The sequence below is a fragment of the Alligator mississippiensis genome, chromosome 10, assembly GCF_030867095.1.
Source record: "Alligator mississippiensis isolate rAllMis1 chromosome 10, rAllMis1, whole genome shotgun sequence".
Classification (NCBI taxonomy): domain Eukaryota; kingdom Metazoa; phylum Chordata; order Crocodylia; family Alligatoridae; genus Alligator; species Alligator mississippiensis.
The window spans coordinates 75,270,056-75,291,139 of NC_081833.1; the positions used below are offsets into that span (position 1 = coordinate 75,270,056).

General features: G+C 62.6%; 3 protein-coding genes across 5 annotated transcripts in view; 1 reads left to right on the forward strand and 2 right to left on the reverse strand.

The window, feature by feature from the left end:
* Positions 1-1,950: 1,950 nt before the first annotated feature.
* Positions 1,951-8,767, reverse strand: RNF166 (ring finger protein 166). Its single transcript, XM_059713953.1, has 6 exons — positions 8,547-8,767; positions 8,311-8,467; positions 8,097-8,209; positions 7,717-7,831; positions 7,103-7,210; positions 1,951-5,785 (listed from the first exon to the last, which is right to left on the reverse strand). Exons 1-6 carry the CDS (start codon positions 8,750-8,752, stop codon positions 5,720-5,722), a joined length of 765 nt encoding a protein of 254 aa, XP_059569936.1. The 5' UTR covers positions 8,753-8,767; the 3' UTR covers positions 1,951-5,719.
* Positions 8,768-8,838: 71 nt separating this feature from the next.
* CTU2 (cytosolic thiouridylase subunit 2) lies at positions 8,839-15,995 on the forward strand. Its single transcript, XM_059713951.1, has 15 exons — positions 8,839-8,995; positions 10,425-10,499; positions 11,134-11,212; positions 11,292-11,351; positions 11,804-11,864; positions 12,279-12,388; positions 12,759-13,063; positions 13,214-13,349; positions 13,714-13,845; positions 14,165-14,256; positions 14,503-14,594; positions 14,717-14,855; positions 14,959-15,025; positions 15,285-15,343; positions 15,437-15,995. The coding sequence occupies exons 1-15, from the start codon at positions 8,934-8,936 to the stop codon at positions 15,501-15,503; spliced, it is 1,536 nt and encodes a 511-aa protein (XP_059569934.1). The 5' UTR covers positions 8,839-8,933; the 3' UTR covers positions 15,504-15,995.
* The window catches only part of PIEZO1 (piezo type mechanosensitive ion channel component 1), a 42,966-nt gene continuing 37,822 nt past the window's right edge, over positions 15,941-21,084 (reverse strand). For all 3 annotated transcript variants that reach the window (XM_059713950.1, XM_059713949.1, XM_059713948.1), the window contains 11 exons: positions 20,913-21,060; positions 20,593-20,807; positions 20,100-20,258; positions 19,736-19,883; positions 19,421-19,609; positions 18,763-18,855; positions 18,485-18,657; positions 18,256-18,378; positions 17,736-17,815; positions 17,254-17,455; positions 15,941-16,808 (listed from right to left, as the gene is read on the reverse strand). In XM_059713950.1, coding sequence (XP_059569933.1) covers positions 16,559-16,808; positions 17,254-17,455; positions 17,736-17,815; positions 18,256-18,378; positions 18,485-18,657; positions 18,763-18,855; positions 19,421-19,609; positions 19,736-19,883; positions 20,100-20,258; positions 20,593-20,807; positions 20,913-21,060 — 1,780 coding nt within the window. In that variant the 3' untranslated portion in view covers positions 15,941-16,558. The remainder of the gene's footprint in view (positions 16,809-17,253; positions 17,456-17,735; positions 17,816-18,255; positions 18,379-18,484; positions 18,658-18,762; positions 18,856-19,420; positions 19,610-19,735; positions 19,884-20,099; positions 20,259-20,592; positions 20,808-20,912; positions 21,061-21,084) is intronic.

Consider the following 21,084-nt stretch of genomic DNA (forward strand, 5'->3'; position numbering starts at 1 on the left):
GCAAGCCCGGGTGCACGGGCGAGACCCCCCGCCCCCCTGCTGGGGCCCAGGCTCTGCTCTGCCCCCGTGAGCCCAGCTGCAGGCAGGATCGGGCCCCCCCGAGCCTCAGTTTGCCCCAGCTGTAGCACAGGGCTGCAGGAGACCCCCAGGGATGCGTGCACGAACCGACACGTAGGCACACGGCCGGGGTGGGAGCTGCCACCTCCCAGCCCGTCTGCTCCCCAGGGAGGCACGAGGATTAGGGCCCCTTGGGAGAGCGCTTTGAAGCAGCCGGGCCCTAGATAAGGCCGGAGGATAAGGCTTACCAGACAGCACCCACCTGGCCAAGCTTTCCCAGCCGTCTTGCTGCCGCAGGGGCCGACGCCGGGGTCGTGGGGGTCCGGCGGGGCTGCGCTCCTTTGCCCGCAGTGAAGCCCAGCGGGTCTGGGCTGGAAAGGCTCCGTCGTGGCTAATAATGCAGCCAGGGAAGCCTTCGTGTCTCCTCTGGCTGCCTGCATAGCGAGCCCCCAAAGGCAGGAAGCGAGGGTCCAAAGAGTGATGCCCAGCATATGCCGGCTCAGATGCCAAGGCAGAGAGTGCCCACACTGAAGCGCCCTTCCCTGGGCCTGGGAGGTGGGTGGGTGAGTGGGTAGGGGCCAAGCAAGACCAGGGACTGATAACAGGCCCCAGGGCTGAGACCCGGGTGACCCCAAGCTGTCCTTTACCCCCCCGGAGCAAAGAGCCAGCTGGACCCGGTGCCCTGTGGGTCTACCCGACTTTGACCCCACTCCCCCAAGACGTACACGCAGGCAGCTGCGGGATCCCACGTGGCAGCCCCCTGGCAGGGCTAGCAGGGGGTCCTTGCTGGGTCTGCACCAGGGCAGCCAGGAGAGCAGCGCTGGGTGTCCCACCTTCCACCGCCCAACCCAGCTGCCTGGTGAGGAGTCAGAGGCCGCGCGACCCCCATGGCAGGGCAGAGCCGGGCTCTTCAAGCACTGCAGGATGCTTACAGCTCATGCCAAGCTGCATGCAGCTCCACAACACCTCTGTGCTGGGGGGCGGGTGCCTGGAGCCAGGGGGTGGTGGAGGTGGGCCATGAGCCCCTTTCCCTGCTCGAGGAACGATGGCCACGCTAAAGGGCCCCTCCTGTGTGCATCCCCTTTGCTTTCATACGATTTGGCACCCTTCTTCCTGCCATCGTTTAAGGCTGGACTGGAGCAGACGGGGAGATCTTCGGCACCGACTGCCCCCCATGATGCAGAAGGGACTGACTGCAGCTCAGTGCCAGCTCCCCCAGCAACCCAGGCAAGACGGGTGGCAGCCCTGGGCGCAGGTGGAGACTCCAGCCCGCTTCCCTTGGCTGCCAGGGCCTTGAAGTCAAGGACTCTCCAGGCTCAATGTCCCCCTTGCCTAAACTGCTGAAGCCTCGCCATGCTGCCCTTAAGCTAGTGGCGGGGCAGGAGCTGGCAGACCTCTGCCCTGTGTGGGGCTTCCCTGCAGGCAGGGCCAGAGGGTCCTTAGCTCTGCACAGAAAACAGGGTCTGGAGCAAGGCAGCACGGCTCTCCTCTCCAGAAAAGTCCCTGTTGACAGAGGTGAGCTGGAGATAAGATTGGAGCTGCCTCCCAGTCATGAGATTAGGTCCCACACAATGCGCCTGTCTGGCAGCGGGCACCAGGGATGATGAAACTGTCTGCCAGGTGCCTTCCCGGCACCGCCACGATCAGCCCAGGGGTTAATGAGTCAGGGAGCAGCCCACAGACATTAGCTGTCTGTTTGTGAAGGGATCAGGCCCAGCCCCAGCCCCTCCATCACCTGCTGCCCCTCTCCCCCCGGCCAGACACCAGCTCCAGGGTCAGAGCAGCAGAGGCAGGTTGAACACCTGCCCCCAAGCCCGTGTCCCAGGGAAGAGGCAGGTTCCCCATGGCCCCCAGCTGGTACCGACCCCCCAGAGAATCGGCCCACGGCCCCGCTGGATGAAACTGTATTTATTGAGAAAAAAAATGGTCCGCTACAAATACATCATCGATTGTTTGTCAAAAAACGGATGTCTCGTTAAAAGTCCTAGTCAAATGCAAAAGAGAGTCACAAAGAACACACGGGAACAGCATGACCGGCTATGATGCCGCATCCGACAGACGACACGCAACACGGGACACCCCTCCTGCCCCCGGAGGGCAAGACCGCCACCCCCTGCTGCTGTTCCAGGAGAGGAAGCCAGCAGTACCCGGTGCTCAGGGAGCGCCAGGCTGAGCTGGCACCGGGCTGGGGAGTTTCAGGCGTGGGGTTTAAAGTGCTTTATGAAAGCAGGCTGCGCTGCCTGGGGTGGGGGACAGTGGAGGCAGGGTCCAGACACCCAGCTTGCTGCCTCCCATGCTGCCACCACGGGTCCGAGGCTAATGAACACTGCCACGTTAAGACAGCAGGCAGGGATCCTCAGCTCCGGCCCTTCACAACGCAACCCCCCCTACATACATACACACACACACGCACACACACCTGGGCTGGTGAGCAGGCTGAACACCCCCCTTTAACCACAGAACCCAGCAGCCCAGACAGGACCGTCTGGGATGCCAGACTCTTCTGGGGGGGGCTCAAATAAAGGAGGGATATTGCAAGGAAAACCCACAGGCACCCTGCCGGGAACAGGAACTGGCAGCGGGGCGGAGAAAGCCCCAGGTCGGGAACAAGGCAGCACTGTCCGGCACGTCCCCCACCGGAGAAGCGGTGACTCAGACGCCCAGGGCACTGCTGGGATCAGCCTGTCTCTGCTGAGTGTTTGCGCTCCACTCCACATTGTATGGAGATCTGGGCTTGTCTGGTGCTGGGGAGGGGGAAGCAAAGGAACCCACCCAGCAAGGTAGAGCAAGGTGCAGCAGGTGGGACACGACGTCCCAGGGGAAGGGAACTTGCCCTCCCCCCCACACGTCTGAGCCCTGCCTGGCTCCAGCAAGCAACTGCAGAGACTGCCTGGGTCGCACAGCTTTGACCTAGGCCAGGGGAACATGAGTGATGCCCCTACCACGTGCCCAGTGCCTTTCACGCAAAAGCCCCTGGAGACTGTGAGAAAGGGTAGGTGCCATCCTGGCAAACCGAAGGACAGTAGCATCTGGGCAGCGCACGGATAAGGAAACAGAGGCACAGAAGCAAAAAGGCTGCTCTGCTAGCCACTGAAGTAGCCGAGAAGACAAGGGCGCAGCTCTACCCGCTACCCCATGCCGCCTTGCCAGGCATGCTACTGACCCTCCAGTAAGCCTGGCTGCCAGGCTGGGGCACGAGGACATGGGCAGGGGTGTCTGCAGGCAGCGGGGGGCTGCACTCCAACAGCATCAAGGTCCGGGACAGGACACGGCGCGCAGGGAGGGCCCCGATCCAGCGGGACAGCTGCACCCCCTGGAGGCTTCTGCTGGGAACGACAAGAACAGCGAACGACGGGACAAAAGCACCCATGAGCCCAAGCCGGGAGCAGCCAGGAGAGGGGGAGCTGGATGGGGCAGCTTTCCCAGCCAGCTCAGCCCTGCTCCTGGGCACACGCCCCGCAGAGCCACGGCCTCGACACCCTGGGAAAGAAGAGGCTACTCTAGGGCATGGAGAGACAGGCATCAGGCTCCCAGTCAAGATGGGAAGCCTGGGGACGAGGGCTTACGTTCCACCTTTGGGAGCCCAGGCTCCCACTAGGAATGGAGGCAGGTGGCACAGGGCTGCAACTAGAGGCCAAAAGGTCCAGGCCTCCCTGCCTGCTCCAAGGGCCAGATGCCGCGCTGGGGGCAGCAGAGATGAAACCACAGCAGCTGCAGTGCACGGGAAGAAGCATTTCCTGCCCAGCCCTGCCGCCTTTGTGTTTCCCGGTCTGCTTTGCTGGCTGCGCCACTCCAAGGAGAAACATCACAGCTGCTAAAAGTCAGTGTCATCCCAGGCTTCAGCCAGATCTGCCCCATACCCTGAGAGGCTCATGCAGCAGCTGGGCTGCAAGGGACAGTGATCTGGGCATCCAGCCGGAGGGCGCAGCCTGGCACAGAGCAGGCCCTTCCTGCTCATGCTGAGGGCACAGGGTGTGCGCTAAATTCTGTTGCAAGTGCTGAAGCAAGCACTGGCCAGTGAACACGGGTAGCGTAGCCTGTGGGCATTGCAGTGCTTGCTTGGGACCTGCTGCACCCCATCAGGCCCAGAGCTGGCCTCTTCCTCCACCCTATCCCTGCTGTTTCAGGGGACGGCATGACCCCAATCCCTGGCTTTGCTCCTGCTGACAGGCTCCTGATGCCACTTGGGGATTAGAGTCCACCCAGCCACCCACAAACTGGCTAAGTCTGCTGGCTGGCAAGGATTCCCTTCTCTCAAGGCAAATCCTGACAGCTCACGGCAACCAGCTGGGGGGTCCCCATGCTCCAGCTTCACATTCAAAACTTCCAAGGTCCCAACAAAGGATTTGAAAGGGAGCTTTCAGCACGAGTGGAAGCACAGACATCAGAAGACTGAGCCATAGGTATCCCTTTAAACAGAGATCACTGCAACCATCCCAAAATCTCTGCCTGGTGAGAACCAAAGCAGCCCCACTCTAATGCCTGCCAGGCTCCGGCGGATCACAGAGACCCTCATCGCTACACAGAAGCTAGCTAACACCGCTTGCAGACCAAAAATGGGCTGAAACCTGGAGCTCGCATAATATTGAGTAACTCCTGGCATTGCACCCACTGTCTTGGCCCCAGCTCAGCCACACGCCAGCCTCAGCTTTCTTTGCAGAGATGCCCGACAGAAAACCCTTGGAGATAAACCAACATGTCTGAAACCAACAGTCGCCTTTCTTTCTGTCGCTCAGGCCTCCAGGAAGATAATGCCCTGCTCCAGTCACCTCCGCCCTCTTTCTCCAAACCGCAGCATGAGCTTTGAAAAATAGACTTTTTTTTCCTCTTAATAATGTCCCATAAAAATACTATTGTCCCTAGCCAGACACCAGTATTGCAACATGAAGAGGAGCTGCCGCTTCACCTTGGCCCTAGAAAACGCGAAAAGGTTTCACATGGGTTAATGTAGAAAAATGCAAGAACTCCTTGCATCACAAAATGCCAGTACAAAATGATCAGGGGGAGAACTGGACCGAGGGTCGTCGGATGGCAGGAGGGCTCAGGGCCTCACCCCTGCTTCTAGCTACAGATTTCCAGTACGCCTGTCCTCACGGCACCGCCGCTGTAGCCCAAGTGCCGCCTTGCTTCTGGTCTGGGCCCACATGGGGGAGAGCGTGAGCAGTTGCCGTTCAGCTGTGGAGGGCTGGGGTCTCCATCTGTGCCCTTCCCGGGCTCAAACCCCCTCTGCTCCGTGCTTTAGAAAGATAAAACAGGGGATGAGCAGAGCTCCTGACGAGGCCACATAGTCCTGAACACGCTGCTAATAGACGTACCGATTAAACTGCAAAGAGGAAGAGGGTAGATGGTGCCCAAAAAGCATCTAGTAATAAATAGATCGATGTATATTCCATTATCCGGATCTGGAATGTCCCAGTGAAGAAACCTGGCAGCAGGGAAGGGCCCCTGTCCTGTCCAGCCAGGGTTGCTCTGGCCCCCACTCCGTCACGTCACTGAAAGCTCCCACCTTATTCAACAAGGTGCGAGGCTGAGAGGATGGGCTGCCTACTCGCTAGAGTATGCCAGGGTGGATGAGCTCCTTGCCTCACTGGTTGCAGTGGCAAGTGGCCAGTGCAGAGGAGGGTGGAAGGTCGAGGGCCCTGCTGCAGCTTGGCCATGGCCATCAGTTCTCAGAGAGGGAGAGCGCCAGCGCGGCTTGCAGTGCTGCCTCCTCGTCAATGCTATAGTCCTGTGAAGGAACGAGACACGCCAGTCAGAGGAGCTGGCACTTCCCCTGCTGCCCCAGCCCACCTGGGATCTGCCTCTTCAGGGTGCTAAGGGATATGCCCCAGGGCCATGCGGTCCCTGGAGTGTTAGCACCTGCCCTGGGGCAGTGGAGGGAGCAGCAGTCACTGCTTTCCCCATGTAATTCCTTCACTGCAAGACACTGGGGCTGGTTGCTATCCCCTGCATCCAGTTCTTTTGGCTTGCGCGGCTCAGGCGAGCACGGTTACGTCCAGGCTGTGCTCCTGAAGGCAGATGCCCTGCAGGAAAGTGTTGGGACAAGCAGACAGCTGCCAACACCTTCCTTCAGCCTAAAGCTGTGCTCCCTTTAGAGCTAGAACGTGTAAATAACCCTGAGCCTGGTCTCCCCCCTGCAAGACGAACTGGTGCTGGCATGCAGGTGGCTGCCCAAGAGGGAGATGGAAGAAGTCTGGGTGAGCCAGGGCTGTTTGTGAGCACTGCCCTCGAGACAGCACTGCTCCCCCCAGCTTGGGCAGAGAGAACCGTGACGTGCCAAATGCTGGAGAGGTCCCAGCGCCTGCCCACGCAGCGTCTGTTGGCTGCTGCTGGACAGTTAGTCTCCATGCTCAGGGCTGAGAGAGCGCTCTTGTCCAGGCCGACAGGGGCATGCCGAGCTTGCTGTGGGCACAGCCTGCAAGGAGCTGAACCCTCCAGCCGAGCGCCCCGAACTCCCACAGGTTCCTGGGGGTTTCCTGGTGCTTTTCCGGGGGATTCTGCTGACAGCTTGTGAATACTTCCCCCTACCCCCACTGCCTAGCTGGCAGCTCCTGGCTTCTTTGGGGCCTGGGCTGCCCGTCCACGTGAGCACAGCTCCTCTATCGGCCAAAGTGGAGGGAAGGACTGGGGAGGGCAGCATGACAACCCAGCTCCAGCCAGGGCTCCAGACAGCCTTGCCCCCACCCCAATGCACACGGCGTCCTATGAATCCTGCACATCAGCTCCTGTCACAGTTACTTCTAGTCTCATGCCCCTACCCCCAGGGTCGACGGGCCAACCCTTGCAGGCTACATGTCCCCAACGGCGCACTGTGATCTAAAACCAGAAGCTATTTCAGGCCACAATGGGGAAGACAACAACGATTCCCTGTTAGCTGGTCCCCTGCACCAGGGATCCAGGACCCAGCAGCTCAGTCCCAGAGGGCTTGGCAGGAACACAGGCAGCTCCCGGGTGCCCGGAAGCGTGGCGAGGTGGGCAGCGGACTCAGGGACCGAGCCCAGGCTGGGCCCCGTGTGAGCAGAGTGCTGACTTGCCGCAGACCTACCACAAAGGTGTCGTAGGAGAACTTGTGCCGGTGCAGGAGGTGCTGCAAGAAGTTGGCACTCTTGTAGCTGGGATCCCCCCAGGGCATAGCGGAGCAGACTGGGCACACCTGCGGTGGCAAGGAGAGAGCAGCAGTGACAGGATTGCAGCCTGGGGGAGCCCTGCCCCCTGCTCCCACCAGGCCAGCAGCAGCTCATGCCCGTGTCATGTCACCCCCCCCAAAACCTCTACCTCCCACGACCACGTGTCTGGCTGCAGGCAGGCACGCTCAAACCACGTACACGCACCGCCCCGAGGAGGCTGCGTTTGTATGCTCTTCCCTGCGGTCTCCATGCTGAACGGGGTGGGAGGGGAGAGGTCCGGGTCCGAGGTCCGTGCCAAAGGGACCAGGCTGGGGCTGACCCAACGAAGCCGGCTGTACTAAAGGCACACGGCACGCAGCCCAGCCCACAGCTCATCGAGCGAACGAACCCGACTCTGCACCTGCCTCTCCGACGAGACACGAGCCACGCACGCAGCTCCCGGGAACAGCCGTCCGAGCGCCCCCGGCCAGACGCACCCTCCCCCAGGCTGGAGACGGCGCAGCGGCGGCGGCGGGGGCCGGGCGAGGCTCACCACTTTGTTGGGGTCGTTGCGGTGGTTCTCCATGCAGTGCTTCACCAGCTCCTGCTGGTCCAGGTTGCGGGCGCCGCAGTACGGGCAGACGAACGTGGACCGGTTGGGGATATTGCTAAAAGCAAAGCGGCGCGTGAGCCGACCGCAGCAACGCCCCGAACCTCAGACACCCCCCAAAAAAAGCATGGCAGCTCGTTTCTAACAGCCCAATCTGCTGCTTTCTGCCTCGAGCGGTTTCCTCCCACGCGCCGGGATGCAACAGGGCTCCTAAACACCCCGCCGGACGCTGCATCGCCTTTACAGCGGGGTTTAAACGTGGGAGGCTTTTATTATTATTATTTTTTTTGCAGGCTAAACCCCCCCCGGACGGGAGCGGCTACCTGGGGATGGGCTGGGAGGTGGGGATCACCGGCACGAACTTGGGGCAGTTGGCCATCTGCTCCTGCACCTTGCCGCAGGACGAGACGTGCGCCCTCATCTTCGTCAGCGTCACCTGGGAGGGAGGAAGGGGGGGGGAGGGGGGAGTCATGCCAAACACCCCTCGCTTTCCACGCGGGGGGGGTCGCCTGGGGGAGGGGAAGGGGGGGGACTTGCCTTCTTGCTGCATCCCCGGCAGGGCGCCTTGTAGGAGGAGAGCTGCTTCTCCACGTTGGAGGCTTTCTCCACCTTCTTGGGGTCGAAGGGCATGCGGCAGAGCGGGCACAGCGGCGACGGCACCTGCAGGCAGGGCTGCAAACACTCCCCGCAGAACCTGCCGGGGGGGGGAGGGGCGGTCAGTGCCGGGGGGGGGCGGGGAGGCCCAAAGGGGGTGGGGGAGGGGCGTTGCTCACGTGTGTCCGCAGCCCGCGATGCAGACGGCGCGGTGATAGACCTCCAGGCAGATGGGGCAGCTGAACTGCGCCTCCAGCGCGTCGGCGGCGCCGGGTGGCGGATCGCGGGGGCCCGGCCCCGGCCCCGGGCCCGGCCCCGCGCCGCCCGACACCAGCAGGCTCCGCAACATGGCGGCGGCCATGGGACGCGAAGGGGTGTACGTCATTACAACGCGACGCGGAGGGTGGGGGGGGTGTCATCAGAACGCGACGCTCCACACTATCTCTCTCTGGATCTCTCTTTCTCGCCCCCCTCCAACGTCATCCTCCAGCGCCCCACGCGGCTTGGGTGCGTCATGTGAGCGCGCCGGAAGTGCCTGGGCGGAGCCACGTGGGAGCTGGGGCGGCATGTGTCAAGCAGGGGAGGACTACGGCGGCTGCCGGGCGCCCCCGGGGCGGCCCCATGTCAGGTGGGCGGGGATTAAAGGGTGGGGGACACCCCCATTAGGTCCCCTTGGGTAGAGCAGGATTGGGGCCCGGAGGAGGGGGCTGACCCCCATTAGGTCCCCCTCTGGGGGGGGGGCAAGGATCGGGGCATCCCCTATAGGGGCTGCACCCCCCAGCCCCTTGCGTGGGCGACCGGGCCCCTATGCCTTCGTGGTCACTCGAGCTGTCCGGGGAGGCTAGGATTTGGAAGCGGTGGGGGGCAGCACAGCACGTAAAGTTTGGGGGGGGTTTTCCATTTAAAGCAAGATTTGCTTACGTCCTCGGAGGCAGGCGCCGTGTGATTCAGTTTAAGACGAAATAAAACAATTATTGGGACGTGCTGATACAAAGCATGGAAAAAACACCACGCGCCGCAGCGGTCTCGTTAGTCCAGTCGTCGTTATAGTTAAAAGTGCGTCTCTTATTCAGGTTCATAAAACCTAATCTTCAGCCTCGTGACCGTGCCTTGCGGTGCTTCGCTCTCGGGCATTTCTACGCCTGCGTCCGTGTGACCGCGCCGGAGCGCCGGTTTTTAGCTAGAGCTGCAAACGGCCTGTGGCGCAAGAGAGAGGCATGACTAGGAAGAGCGGACAGACAGCAGAATTGCAGGAAAACGGAGAGTTTGAATAGTGAAATATCAAGATTATTAAGGAGAAGGAGTTGTTAACACGTGTGGAGTGGAGAGAGATTAGCAGGAATCAGGGAGATAACGATGAACCAGGACTGTCTCGGCTCTGTCTGAATAGAAATGTCGTTGCTCGCGCCGTGCAGTCGGGTTTAAAGCTTGGGCAGAGCAGGAATCAAAGTGTGGGAGGGGGTCGGGAGACTGCACCCCTCCTGGATCCACCTCTGCTGCCGTGCCTGCACCCCACTAGCAGCTCCTTGGCACCGGCACAGTAGCAGCGTGCACGTGCAGTGCCTGGCGCAAGCGGCTGCGACTCCTGCTTGGGGAGTGACAGCAAACCCCTCCATACTTGTAGCAGTGGATGCCGGGGGGGCAGCTTCACCCGCTTGGGTGCTGGCAGAGTCCCCTGATCCTCTTTGCCCCTTGGATGGAGAGACATTGAGCCCTGCCCCAGCCAAGTAACATGGCCTTTAATAGGGCTGTCTGCCTTGTGCTTTTTGACAGTTGGACCTAGCTGAGCTGTCGGCTGAAAGAGCGATTGATTTTTGCTCTTTCACTGTTGCAGTCGCTGGTTGTGCTAAATAAGGGCAGCATTTCTGCTCCCCGTTCTCATCCTCAGCGATAGCATCTCTTTCCAAGATGGTTCTCCCAGGAGGCAGCTGGGAGGCCACATTAAAAGACTCACTGAGCTCTCTGCGTCTTCACAAGTCCTCAAGTAAGCCCACAATGACGTGCTGGTCTCGGCACTGCCACAGGGATAACGCTTTGCTCTGTGCCTCTCTCCCAAGCGGTGCACAGAAGTGCATGAAGTGCAAGGAAGGTGCCCCGGTGCTGGTCATCCGTGTCGGAGATGCCTTCTGCAAGTAAGTGTGGCCGGGGGCAGGGACAGGGTTCCCCTTGCTGACGGCTTTACTCATCGGCCGTGCCCAGCCAGAACGGCAGCAGGGATGAGTTGAGTTTGAGAAGCAAGCACACAGCAGGTTGAACACGTTCAGGAAAGAGGGGCATTGCCCTGTAAGTCCCAGACTTTGGGATCCCTTTCTATTCCTGCAGATACTCATGATGAGAGACCCTGTGTTTTGTGGAGAAACAGGGAACATGGCTGTAGGGTAGGAAGGGCATTCTGGTTCTGGTCTTCCTGGCTTTTCTCACTTGGGAATAAAGCCCATTTCTCTGAGATAACAAGCTCTTGGCCAGTGGAGTAGGGAGCAGGGAAACTGAGTCACGACTGGTGACTTGTTCTTTCCCGGGGTCGCCTTTATTAGCACGAGGTGTGATCACTGGTCCCTGCATCTCAGTGAAACAGCCCCTCATCATCCATCTTCTCTACCTGCTGATCACTGCGATGCAGACTGAACTGTTTCAGGGATCAGTGTATCTGGGAAGAGAGAGGTAGTGACACCCCCCAGCACAGCAAGGGCGGGTGTGCGGGACTCCCCGGCAGAACGAGCCTGCCGGCTGGTGTCTCAATACTCACCGGCGTTCCCGTGGCTGCAGGGCCTGCTTCCGAGAGTACTTCGTGCACAAGTTCCGGGCGATGCTGGGGAAGAACCGCGTCATCTTCCCAGGAGAGAAGGTAGTGGTGTTTCCAGTGCTGGGGTGAGGGCACAGTGGGGTGCTGCTGCTGGCTGCTGACGGCTCCATCTCCCTTGCAGGTTCTGCTGGCGCTGTCCGGCGGGCCTAGCTCCAGCGCAATGCTCCGGCAAGTCCAAGAGGTATTGGCTCTCAAGACAGCTTGGAAACCTGTCGGCTCCTGGGGAGCAGGAAGGCAGGGGAAGGAGCAGCCTCCTGGGACCGAGGTGGATGGCAGGAGGCTGCCAGACCTGCAGAGAGGAGCACTGCTGGGGGGATGAGAATGGTCCAGGAAGTCCAGGCAGTCGGCCTGATCCAGGGCGGCTTTGGCACATCCAGCCCTCGTCTCTGCTGCAGGGGGTGGCTGTGGCTTCTGCCCCATTTACTGCAACACTCATTTCCAGGTCCAAACCCTGGACCAGGGGGCAGATGTGGGCTGGGGGCACCTCCAATCTCTAACCTGTGGCAGCCACTAGTAACAACCTGCTCACACTTGGCGCTACCTCCTCCCCTGCCATTGCCAGGAGACCCATCAGCCAGAGGAACCTAGTGCAGCCCTGGGGGGAGGACTGACTCGTCCCATTTCTCTCCCCAGGGCTTGAGCCGGGAGACGGCGAAGAGGCTGCGCTTTGTGCCCGGTGTCATCTATGTGGACGGTAACCCAGCACGTCCCCAGCCTGCTCCCCCTGCATGTGCATGTGGCACTGGAGTGGGCAGAGCCCTGGCACTGGCCATCCCCAATCTATTCCCAGCTTCCAGGGCTCTTCTGGGTGCCCAGCCTGGCCTCCCTTACCTTGAGGGCTTCTGCTTTATGGGGAGCAGCATCTTCCCCATCAGGGGCCCAGTGGGGCAGCTTGGGGCTGGGGGTCTGAAACCTGGCCAATAGCAGTTGGCCCCCAAATCCCCACTTCAGCTGTATGCACGGCATCATTTAAGCCAGAAACCCCTGGTTAATGCGAGGAAGGCTTCTCAGGGCACCCCATGGGAGAGGTGCAAGCTCAGGCTGAGAGCGCCCAGGGGATGGGTAGTGCCAGAGCTGTGGCTCCATGGGCCTCTCCTTTGCTGCACAGAGGGAGCCATGTGCGGGCAGAGCCCAGAAGACAGAGAGGACACCCTGACTCGGATGCAGGCCCTGCTGCAGGCCTCGGGTTTCCCCCACCACCTGATCCACCTGGAGGAGGTAGGTGGGAGTGATGGGACCTGGCCTTCCTGGGGACAGGGTCTCATGGGGAGCACCAGGGGCTGGCACACATGGGACTGAAGAGCCCATGCTCCAGGTAGGGTCTATGTCATTGGCTAAGAACCACCTACCTGGCCCTGTCCTCCCAGGTGTGCTGAGCCCTGTGCCCAGAGCAGCTGCCAAAGCCCCAGGGATGAGGGGCATCGTTCATATCCCACAGGCCTCCACAGGCTGCGATGGCAGGAGCTCTGTCGCAGTGTCCAGGGTGCTGGAGTCCTGATCCCAGCCGCACTGCGCTCCTCCGTCGGAGTCTCCAGGCTCCAAGGGTGGGTTAGTGTCTCAGCAGCCTCCTGTGGCTTCCTCCCCGCAGGTGTTCGAGCTGCCCAGCTCCATCCTGCAACGTGCCCCCCACGCACCCAGCCCACCTGGGAGCAGCTACAAGGCGGCGGTGGAAGGCTTCATCCATCAGCAGCGACGGGGGGCGGCAGGCACGGGGGACACCATGGCACCTGAGGGGCAGGTCCAGGAGCGGCTGGCAGTGCTCGGCATGCAAGAGGGTGCTGCAGCCTCCCTGGAGGGCCTCCTGCCAGCCAGTGCCCTCACGGAGGAGCTGAGGCGGCTCTTCGGGGCCGTGACGACGCTGACAGCCAAGGAAGAGCTTCTGCAGATGCTGCGGTGCGTGGGAGCCTGACGGTGCCCGAGGGGGAAGGGCCAGACTGCTCCCTTCAAGAGGGGCATTGGGGAAGCCCTGGCCCTGGGGGTCTCATTGGCCTCTGGCTGGGTGTGCCTGGTGGGAGCCCCCCTCTCATGCCCTTCCTCCTCCAGGACCCACCTGATCCTGCACACAGCCCGGGCGTGGGGATACTCCAAGGTGATGATGGGCGACAGCTGCACCCGTGTGGCTGTCAAGCTGCTGACCAACCTCTCCCTGGGCCGTGGCGCCTTCCTGGCCCTCGACACGGTGAGCCCCAGTGGGGATGTGGGTGGGGCAGGCATTGGGGGGACCCTTGTGCACCCCATCTCCCACCCCAGCCAAAGCCAGGGACCCTGCTGCTCCGCTTTCTATGTCCCCAGTTCCCTTGCCCTGGCGCAGCCCTCCCTGCATCCCGTGGCTCTGCTGCGTCGATGCCCAGCCTGGGGGAGATGCTGGCAGTGCCAGGGTGCTAGTCTCTGAGCTGCCTGTCTGTGCCCCCGAGCACAGGGGCAGGGGGTTTTGCTCTGGGCTGCCCATCCCCACTGGGAGTTAACCCCTCAGGGTCTGCAGCTTTCCTGTCACTCCTCCCATAGCAGGCATAACAGCCCCTTACCCATCTCTGCATGTGCAGGGTTTCATGGACGATCGCCATGGCGATGTGGTGGTGGTGCGGCCCATGCGGGAGTACACTGCCAAGGAGGTTGCCTTCTACAACCGGCTCTTCAGCGTCCCCACTGTCTTCATGCCTGCCCTGGACACCAAGGTAGTGGGGCTGTGGTCCAGTGCAGCTCTTTCTCGCTTGTTCTGCTGCCTCTGGCATGGAGGGTGGCATGGACATGTCACCAGCATCCCAGGTGTTTAAGCTGTGGGGTCATCCAGCTCGGTGAAGGAGCCCATGGGTGTGCAGGGCCTGTCAGCTCTGGTCCCTGAGGGCCCAGATGCCGTGGCAGGGGACACGAGGATGGGAGAGCCACAGACCAGCCAGGCCAGAGCTTTGGGGCTGAGACAGGCCCCAGCTCCAAAAGCTTAGCGCCTGCCCAGGGCTCTCAGTCCACAGGAGCCACTGCTGACTCTCCCCCCAGGTCCTGGAGAAGCCCAGCATCCACCGGCTGATCGAGCGCTTCCTCTACGCCCTGCAGGCCGAGTTCCCCTCCACAGTCAGCACCGTGTACCGGTAAGGCTCATCCAGCACTGCCAGCCTGGGTGCCAGGCATCAGCCCGTGAGTTTGAGGATGGGGAGAGCCAGGGGCCGCGGCTCAACAATGAGGGGCTCCAGCAGGGCTGTGGGTTGGGGGAAATCAGCGCTTGGGAGGTGGGGAGGCAATTAAGCCGTGTATAGTGAGCCCCCAAGATCCCCAGTGCAACCGTGCTGAGCCCCCCGGGGGGTTACTCACCTGCTTGCCCCCTCTGCCTCGTGCAGGACGGGTGAGAAGCTGAGCGCGACCCCCGCAGACACCACAGCCAAACCCGAGCGCTGCCTCCTTTGTCTCTGTGTCCTGGACACCAGTGTGGGTAGGTGGGGGGCACGGAGGGGGTCTGTGGGGCTGCCCATCCTCAAGATCTGCTGGGGCCATTGGCCCACAAGGAGCAAAGTGTTGGCCTTGGGCCCCGGCTGACACAGCTCCTCTTTGCAGTGGAGGGCTCCACGCTGCAGGCGTTGCTGATCTCTGAGGAGCTGTCCCAGAAGAGACCGTCGGACCCGTCGCCTACGCGGGGAGGCTGCTGTGCCGGGGCAGGGGCACGCAGGTGCTGTGGGAGCCCCCCAGCCTCCAGGTAAGGAGCAGCCGCCTTCCTGATCCTCTCCCCCACCCACAGCTGGCTCAGCCCAGGCCCAGCTTGTGGTGCTCAGCTCTTGCCTCCTGCCTTTTCCCCGCAGGACCAAGGCCCGGGCTGATTTCCTGCCGTTGCTCTGCTATGGCTGCAGACTCACCATCAAGGACATGGTAAGTCTTCTGCCACCCACCCCGGGGTGCTCATCTCCACCCAGTGCTGAGCTCTGCTTTCGGCATGAAGGGGACCCAGGGGTCCAGCCCCTGAGACAGCAGCCAGAGCTCCTAACTGCTGGCAGGGCTGGAGGTCCAGACCTCAGGCAAAGGACCTGGGTGCTGCACCTATCTGGGGGTGGGGGTGGCCCATGAGCAGAAACCCTGCTGCCCCTAGGAGGGGCAGCCATGCCCCCCTCTCACCTCCTGTCCGTTGCAGACCTGCCTGGAGCCGCTCCCACCCTATATCCGGTCGGAGGCTGAGCGCAGGAGGCGCAGGTACCGTGCTGGGGAGATGGCCTTACCCCCTCCATGACGATAAGGGCACTTGGTTCACACCAGGCTGGACGCTGAGGCCGTGCTCCCTTGCAGGTCCGCCATGAAGCAAGAGATCCAGGAGTACTTGCTGGAGGACGAGGCTGCGGAGCCCAAGAGCTGAGCCTGGCCCCGGGTTGCCTCCACGGACAATGCATCTGAGGTCTCTCAAGGAAGAGAGGCAGCTCCCCGGTGGAGACCACTGCATGGCTTAGGCCTGGGTTTCCCAGCAACTGGAGCCTTCATCCTGTGCCCATGCACCGGCCCCAGTCCACTCACTTAGCTCCAAGCAACCTTCCACCTAGAGGCCGCAGCTTCTGGCCTGCCCTGGGTTGCGGTTCCTGAGCTGGCCCGTCTGACCAGGTGGGCACAGTCGCCCTCCACAAACCCCAGCCTGGCTCCGGGGCCTCCAACTCAGCCCCTGCCATGCCACACGCCCCGTGCCAGGGCTGCCTGTGTAGGCAGAGGGGGTCAGTAGGCAGCACGGTGGGGGAGCTGGCTCCAGGCCCCTCACCCCCATCCCGCCCCCTGCCCCAGCAGTCAGTCCAGGACGCACAGAGCCTCAGCTTGATTTTTATTATATATCTGTATAAATAAACCATTTGACGTTACAAAAGAGTCCACAGTCCAGCTGGAGCAAGCCCCACGGCTCGGGGTGGGGTGGGGTGGGGGGGAACAGCCACACTCCGCTGAGTTCCTGGTGCTTGGCAAAGTCCACGGTGCCCACAGGCAGCCACCGGGGCCCTCCTGAGCTCCACAACGCCCGGAGGGCCCCGGGGCTGCGCTGGGAGAAGGGGGGCTATTGCTTCCACGTGTTTATAGTGCAACCTGCACCCACGCCAGGGCTCTGGGGGTGCAGCTCAGCCTGGGGGCAGCCCAGCCTGGAAGGCACTGCGGCAGGGGGGTGGGGAGCATCCCGCAGGCAGGGATGGGGGCTGGCCACCCCCACCCCTTTCTAAGGGTTTTTTAAGCTGTTAAGAAAAGTCCTTTTAAAAAGCCCACGGCTGAGCCCCCACGCAGGCGCCTCTGCTCTCTGGCACGGCTCAGGACCAGGGCAGGGGGTGCGGGCATGGAGCTGGCTCGCGGTGGGCCCCTTCACCCCGCTCCAGGCACCTCCTTGCCCTGGCAGGCGCTGGTGTAAGGCATCCACTGTGACAATTGGGGGTGCAGCCGGGGGCCCTACTCCTTCTCCCGTGTCCACTTGATCATGGTCTCAGGGGAGCGGTAGAGGAAGATGAGCTTGGCGTAGAGTTCCTCCTCCAGTGCCAGCTCGCCCGTCTCACGCACGAGGAAGATGTCCTGGCACAGCTTGAGGATGCGGTCCACGCACGGCAGCTCCTCGAACATGATGGAGTGCGAGATCTCGCTGAAGAAGCCCCGCACGAACTTCCCGATCACCAGCACGATGGACACGTACAGCCCCATGATCCTGCCGGGGCAGCACTGGGGTCAGCGTGGGGGGCACCTCTCCCTTCTCTCACCCTCCACACCCGGCCGGGCCCCCGCTGCATCAGTCTGGTCCAGCCTAGCTGCCTTGATCCTATTTCTAGGGTCTCTGGGAGCCAGCCACTGCCTGAGGGCACTTAGCCGGCAGGGGAAATGGGGTGGGAGCTGGGATGGGAGACAAGGAAGCCCCCATGCCCTGCTTTCTGCGTGGCAGTGGGCAGAGCTCAGTGCTTGTAGCATGCTGTGGGCAGCTGTGCCCCCCTCCAGCCCCAGGACTCCCCCAAAAAGGTGCATCTCTCTCCACTCCCACCCTGCAGGACCCAAGAGCCAGGTCCGTATCCCTGCCCCCCGAATTGCAGACCCGTGACCCTGACCCAGCAGAGGCTGGGGGCTCTTAGGGCTGTGGCGTGTGCGATCCCGGCACTCACCCGTAGCCGGCCAGGAAGCCCAGGCTGGGCGGGCTGACTTTGTCGTTGAAGATGACCATGGGCAGGATGCTGCAGTCGGCGGGGCGGGTGCAGTCCTGCAGCTGCACCACCCACCACTCCAGGAAGCCGTCGCCCCCGGCCCCTGTGCCCACACGCTCCCGCTTCAGCTGAACCTCCACGTCCAGGTAGCTGTCCTCCTCGTCTGCGGGGGAGAGAGGGGGTCAGGACATGGGCTCCCAACCTGTGTGCCCCCCATTGCTGCTTCCAGGGCAGCAAGGAGTAGGGGGACCTCGGCCATGTCCATCTGTCCTGGAGTGACAGCAGGACAGGGGACATGAGGCTCATTCTCCCCCCCAGTTGCCTTCCCCCTTGCCCCCAAGCCAAGCCACGGGTACCCAAGCTCCCAGCGTCTGCTGGCCCCAGGGTCAAAGCAGAGGTGAGGGCCCTGGTGCTATAGGAATACCCCCGGCAGGCTCACTCACCAGGCAGCAGCTGCTTGACGGGGTTGGCCTCGGGGCCGTTGGGCGCCCGGATGTACTGCGGGAAGAGCTTGGGGACCCGCCTGCAACAGAATGAGGTGTGATGGAGACCACCGGCTCCACCTGTCCGTCTCAGCTCGGTGTGACAGCATCCTGGTACAGGCTGTGGGGTTGCTGCACCCCTGTGCAGCAGCTCTGGGCATGCCACCCCTGCTCTGGGCCAGCCCGGACACCTGGGTCCTTCCAAACCAGCTGGCACTGGAGACTGAGCTGGTTGCTGGCAGCAAGGACCCTGCACAGCCCTGGCAGCCAGTCCCATAGGTGCAGCTCTTGGGTGCTGGCTGAAGCAACCAACCCCTGACTGGTTCCAGTTGCCCCTTTCCACATTTGTCTGCGGACACGATGCCTCTGGACTCCCACCAGCACCCCCTCCCTGCTGCACAGTGCGAGGTCTCTGCACACCCAGGCAGGGTGGGAGGCCCATCCCATCCCAGCCCAGCCGGACCCCCAGCTCCCCACTCACACAGGGGCATCCCGGGTGCCCTGCAGCAGCTGGGCCAGCTCGGAGCGCACGGGGGTGCCAGGCTGCAGGTCGGTAGTGTGCTTGTCGAAGGTGTGCTCCACGGTGCCGCCCTTGCCCAGGTCCCTGTGGGGAGGGAGGACGTGAGCCGGGAGCAGGGACAGGATGGGGCATCTGCCCTGCCCAGCCCAGGTTCGCTGGGACCTCTGGAAGTCCCAGCCCCAGCCCGCACCTCTGGAAGCTCCAGGTAAAGCGGAGGGTGATGTCGGACGAGCCGTTCTGCAGCTCCCGGCGCATCTGCTCGCGGCTGGGGGGACTGATGCTCCAGAGCGAGCCGGAGCTGCCCTCGATGCGCGCCGTCACGATGTCCTCGTAGCCGTACAGCGTGATGAACTGCATAGCCACCTGCAGTGTGGCGACAAGGGGGTCAGAGCCTGGAGCCATACAGCAACCCCCCCCGGCCCCATGGCAGCCAGGCCCTGCCCCTCGGGAGCGCTGGGGGTCCCTCACCGGCTGCCTCTCGAAGTGCTTGGTGAGGTCCTCGTAGTCGCGGGGCGTGAAGGGCTGGATGGACTGCTGCTGCGCGCTCATGGTGAAGAGAGGCTGCGGCACGGGGAAGGGGGAAGCCGTCAGTATGGGGGGAGAGGGTAGAGACTCAGGACCCCGTCCCCCCAGGCAGTCCCCTTTGGAGAGCAGGGACTGGACATCACCTCGGGAGGGGCTCCCAGGGCTCTGCCCGGCCCTGGGGTCCGGCACGGGTCGGGAGAGGACCCAGGAGTCCTGGCTCCAAGGACAGAGCCCTGCCCCGCCAGCCAGGCAGCTCGTCCCTCCGGAGCCAGGGAGGTGGGTGAGAGATGGGCATCTGCCCCGGTGGCACTGCCCTCCTGCCCTGGCACAGCATAGGCTCCACCCCCACCTGGGGCACAAGCTCCACCCTCATCTAGGGCACAGGCTCCTCCTCCAGGACATGCTGAGCCCCCATATGAGACCCCACCCCCACGACAAACTACACCCCCATCTAGGGCACAGGCTCCTCCTCTAGGACAAGCTCTGCTCCCATCTAGCACTCAAGCTGCCCCCCCCATATCAAGCTCCACCCCTACTTGGAGCAGGCTCCGCCCCATCGCAAGCCCCACCCCCAGTTGGAACAGGCTCCGCCCCCTGTTACCTCGTAGCCGCCCAGCTTGAGGGTGACGGTGACGTCGATGGGGTGGTTGACCACCCCCACCACGGAGCGCACAAGCGACATGAAGAGCAGCGGGAACCAGATGATGCAGATGAGGAAGAGGATGATGAGGCCGCCCATGCCGTACTTGACGATCTTCTTCTTCTTCTGGCCCTTGGGCTGCGGGTATTTCTGCGGAGGGGGAGCGGGGGTTCAGGGCAGGGGGTCCCCAGACCCCCCCACACCTGCCCCCAGCTGGGGGAGGGGTAGCAGCCCTTGCTGGAGAGGGACCGGGGGCCAGGGACGGGCAGTGCCCACCTTCTCGGTCTCCCGGCTGCACTTGATGATGAAGATGTTGGCGTAGATGTCCTCCACGCACATCCAGTTGGACAGGGACAGCGTGGTGTCGGTCCAGACCCAGTCCATCACGGCGCGCAGCTCCACCAGGAACGGCACCAGGCGAAACCTGTAGTGTTTAAGAGGTGTTGGGGGCAGTCGTCGACTGCACCTCCCCGGGAGCCAAGCTGACCGGCATCCTTCACCTCCTGTCCCAAACGCTGGTCTCGGCTGGGGGTCGACCCCTGCAACCCCACCCCATGCTACTATCGGAGGGCAACCCCCTATCCCTACCCCCCCAGCCACTTGTCTTAGGGCAGCAGTGCCTCCCCGCTGGGGCAGGTACCCTTGGAAGAGGAAGAGGTTCAGGTGGTTGTATTTCTTGGTGAGGAAGTTGCCCAGGATACGAGTGGGGTAGCCGCAGCGGATCTGATAAGCCGACAGGGCGAAGTAGATGCACTTCACGAAGTACCAGAGTTGGGCCACCGTGTTCAGGCTGAACATCCTGCGGGGAGATGGGGGGGAGGCGCGTCAGGCCCAGGCTCCAGGGGTCCCCCCCCGTTGGATCCAGGCTGGAGAGAGCAGGGGCCGCGTACCCCAGCCACATCCCCCTGCCTACAACAGGGCTCATTCATTGCCCTCAATGCCCCCACCCTGTCACAGGGAAGCCCAAAGGCAGGGCCAGGCCCATGCATGCCCAGGAAAGAGAAAAGGACCCAGGTGTCCCGACTCTCAGCACAAGTGGAGAGTCCGCAGGACCCCGGAGCATGGGGCTGGGGTGCCCAGGCACCCGCTCGTCCCTGGGGGCCACGGTGGCAGGGAGGGCCGGACCCCGGTACCTCTCGGTGACAGCCGGCAGGATGAAGAACATCCAGAGGTGGATGCCGAAGACGAGGATGACCTGGAAGATGAGCTTGCCCAGCACGGTTTTGCGGAGGTAGAGAGCTCGATCGATGACCATGGTGGAGAACTGGATGAGCAGCATCACCAGGAAGGCCTCGGGCACTTGGTCGTCTGACAGCGAGGACGTGATGTCCGCGGCCGCCGAGTGCTTCTGCGGAGAGCCAGACAGATGTCACGGGAGGGGGGCCAGACGCCGGCCCTGCGCCTCTCCGCTAGGGCAAGGGGCCAGCGTGCAGCCCCCTCCTGCACAGCTCACCCCAAAGGCCCAGAAGCCGAAGATGATGATGATGAAGTCGACGACATCGGCCAGAAACATGAGGGCGTAGACATCGGTGGCCGCCCGGTACTGCGTGTGCAGGATGTCCCGGAAGAAGCTGCGCACCGGCTGGTACACGCTTTGCGTCCTGCCGGGCAGTGGGTGGGCACCG

Bases quoted from the DNA above. Each gene is read 5' to 3' on its own strand.
- CTU2 (XM_059713951.1), top strand. From the start codon at position 8,934: ATGTGTCAAGCAGGGGAGGACTACGGCGGCTGCCGGGCGCCCCCGGGG. The intron at 8,996-10,424 runs GTGGGCGGGGAT...CTCTCTCCCAAG, and splicing joins CCGGGGCGGCCCCATGTCAG to CGGTGCACAGAAGTGCATGA. The intron at 11,865-12,278 runs GTAACCCAGCAC...TTTGCTGCACAG, and splicing joins CGGTGTCATCTATGTGGACG to AGGGAGCCATGTGCGGGCAG.
- RNF166 (XM_059713953.1), bottom strand. From the start codon at position 8,752: ATGACGTACACCCCTTCGCGTCCCATGGCCGCCGCCATGTTGCGGAGC. The intron at 8,468-8,546 runs GTGAGCAACGCC...CCCCCCCGGCAG, and splicing joins ATCGCGGGCTGCGGACACAC to GTTCTGCGGGGAGTGTTTGC. The intron at 5,786-7,102 runs GTAGGTCTGCGG...GTTCCTTCACAG, and splicing joins TCTCCTACGACACCTTTGTG to GACTATAGCATTGACGAGGA.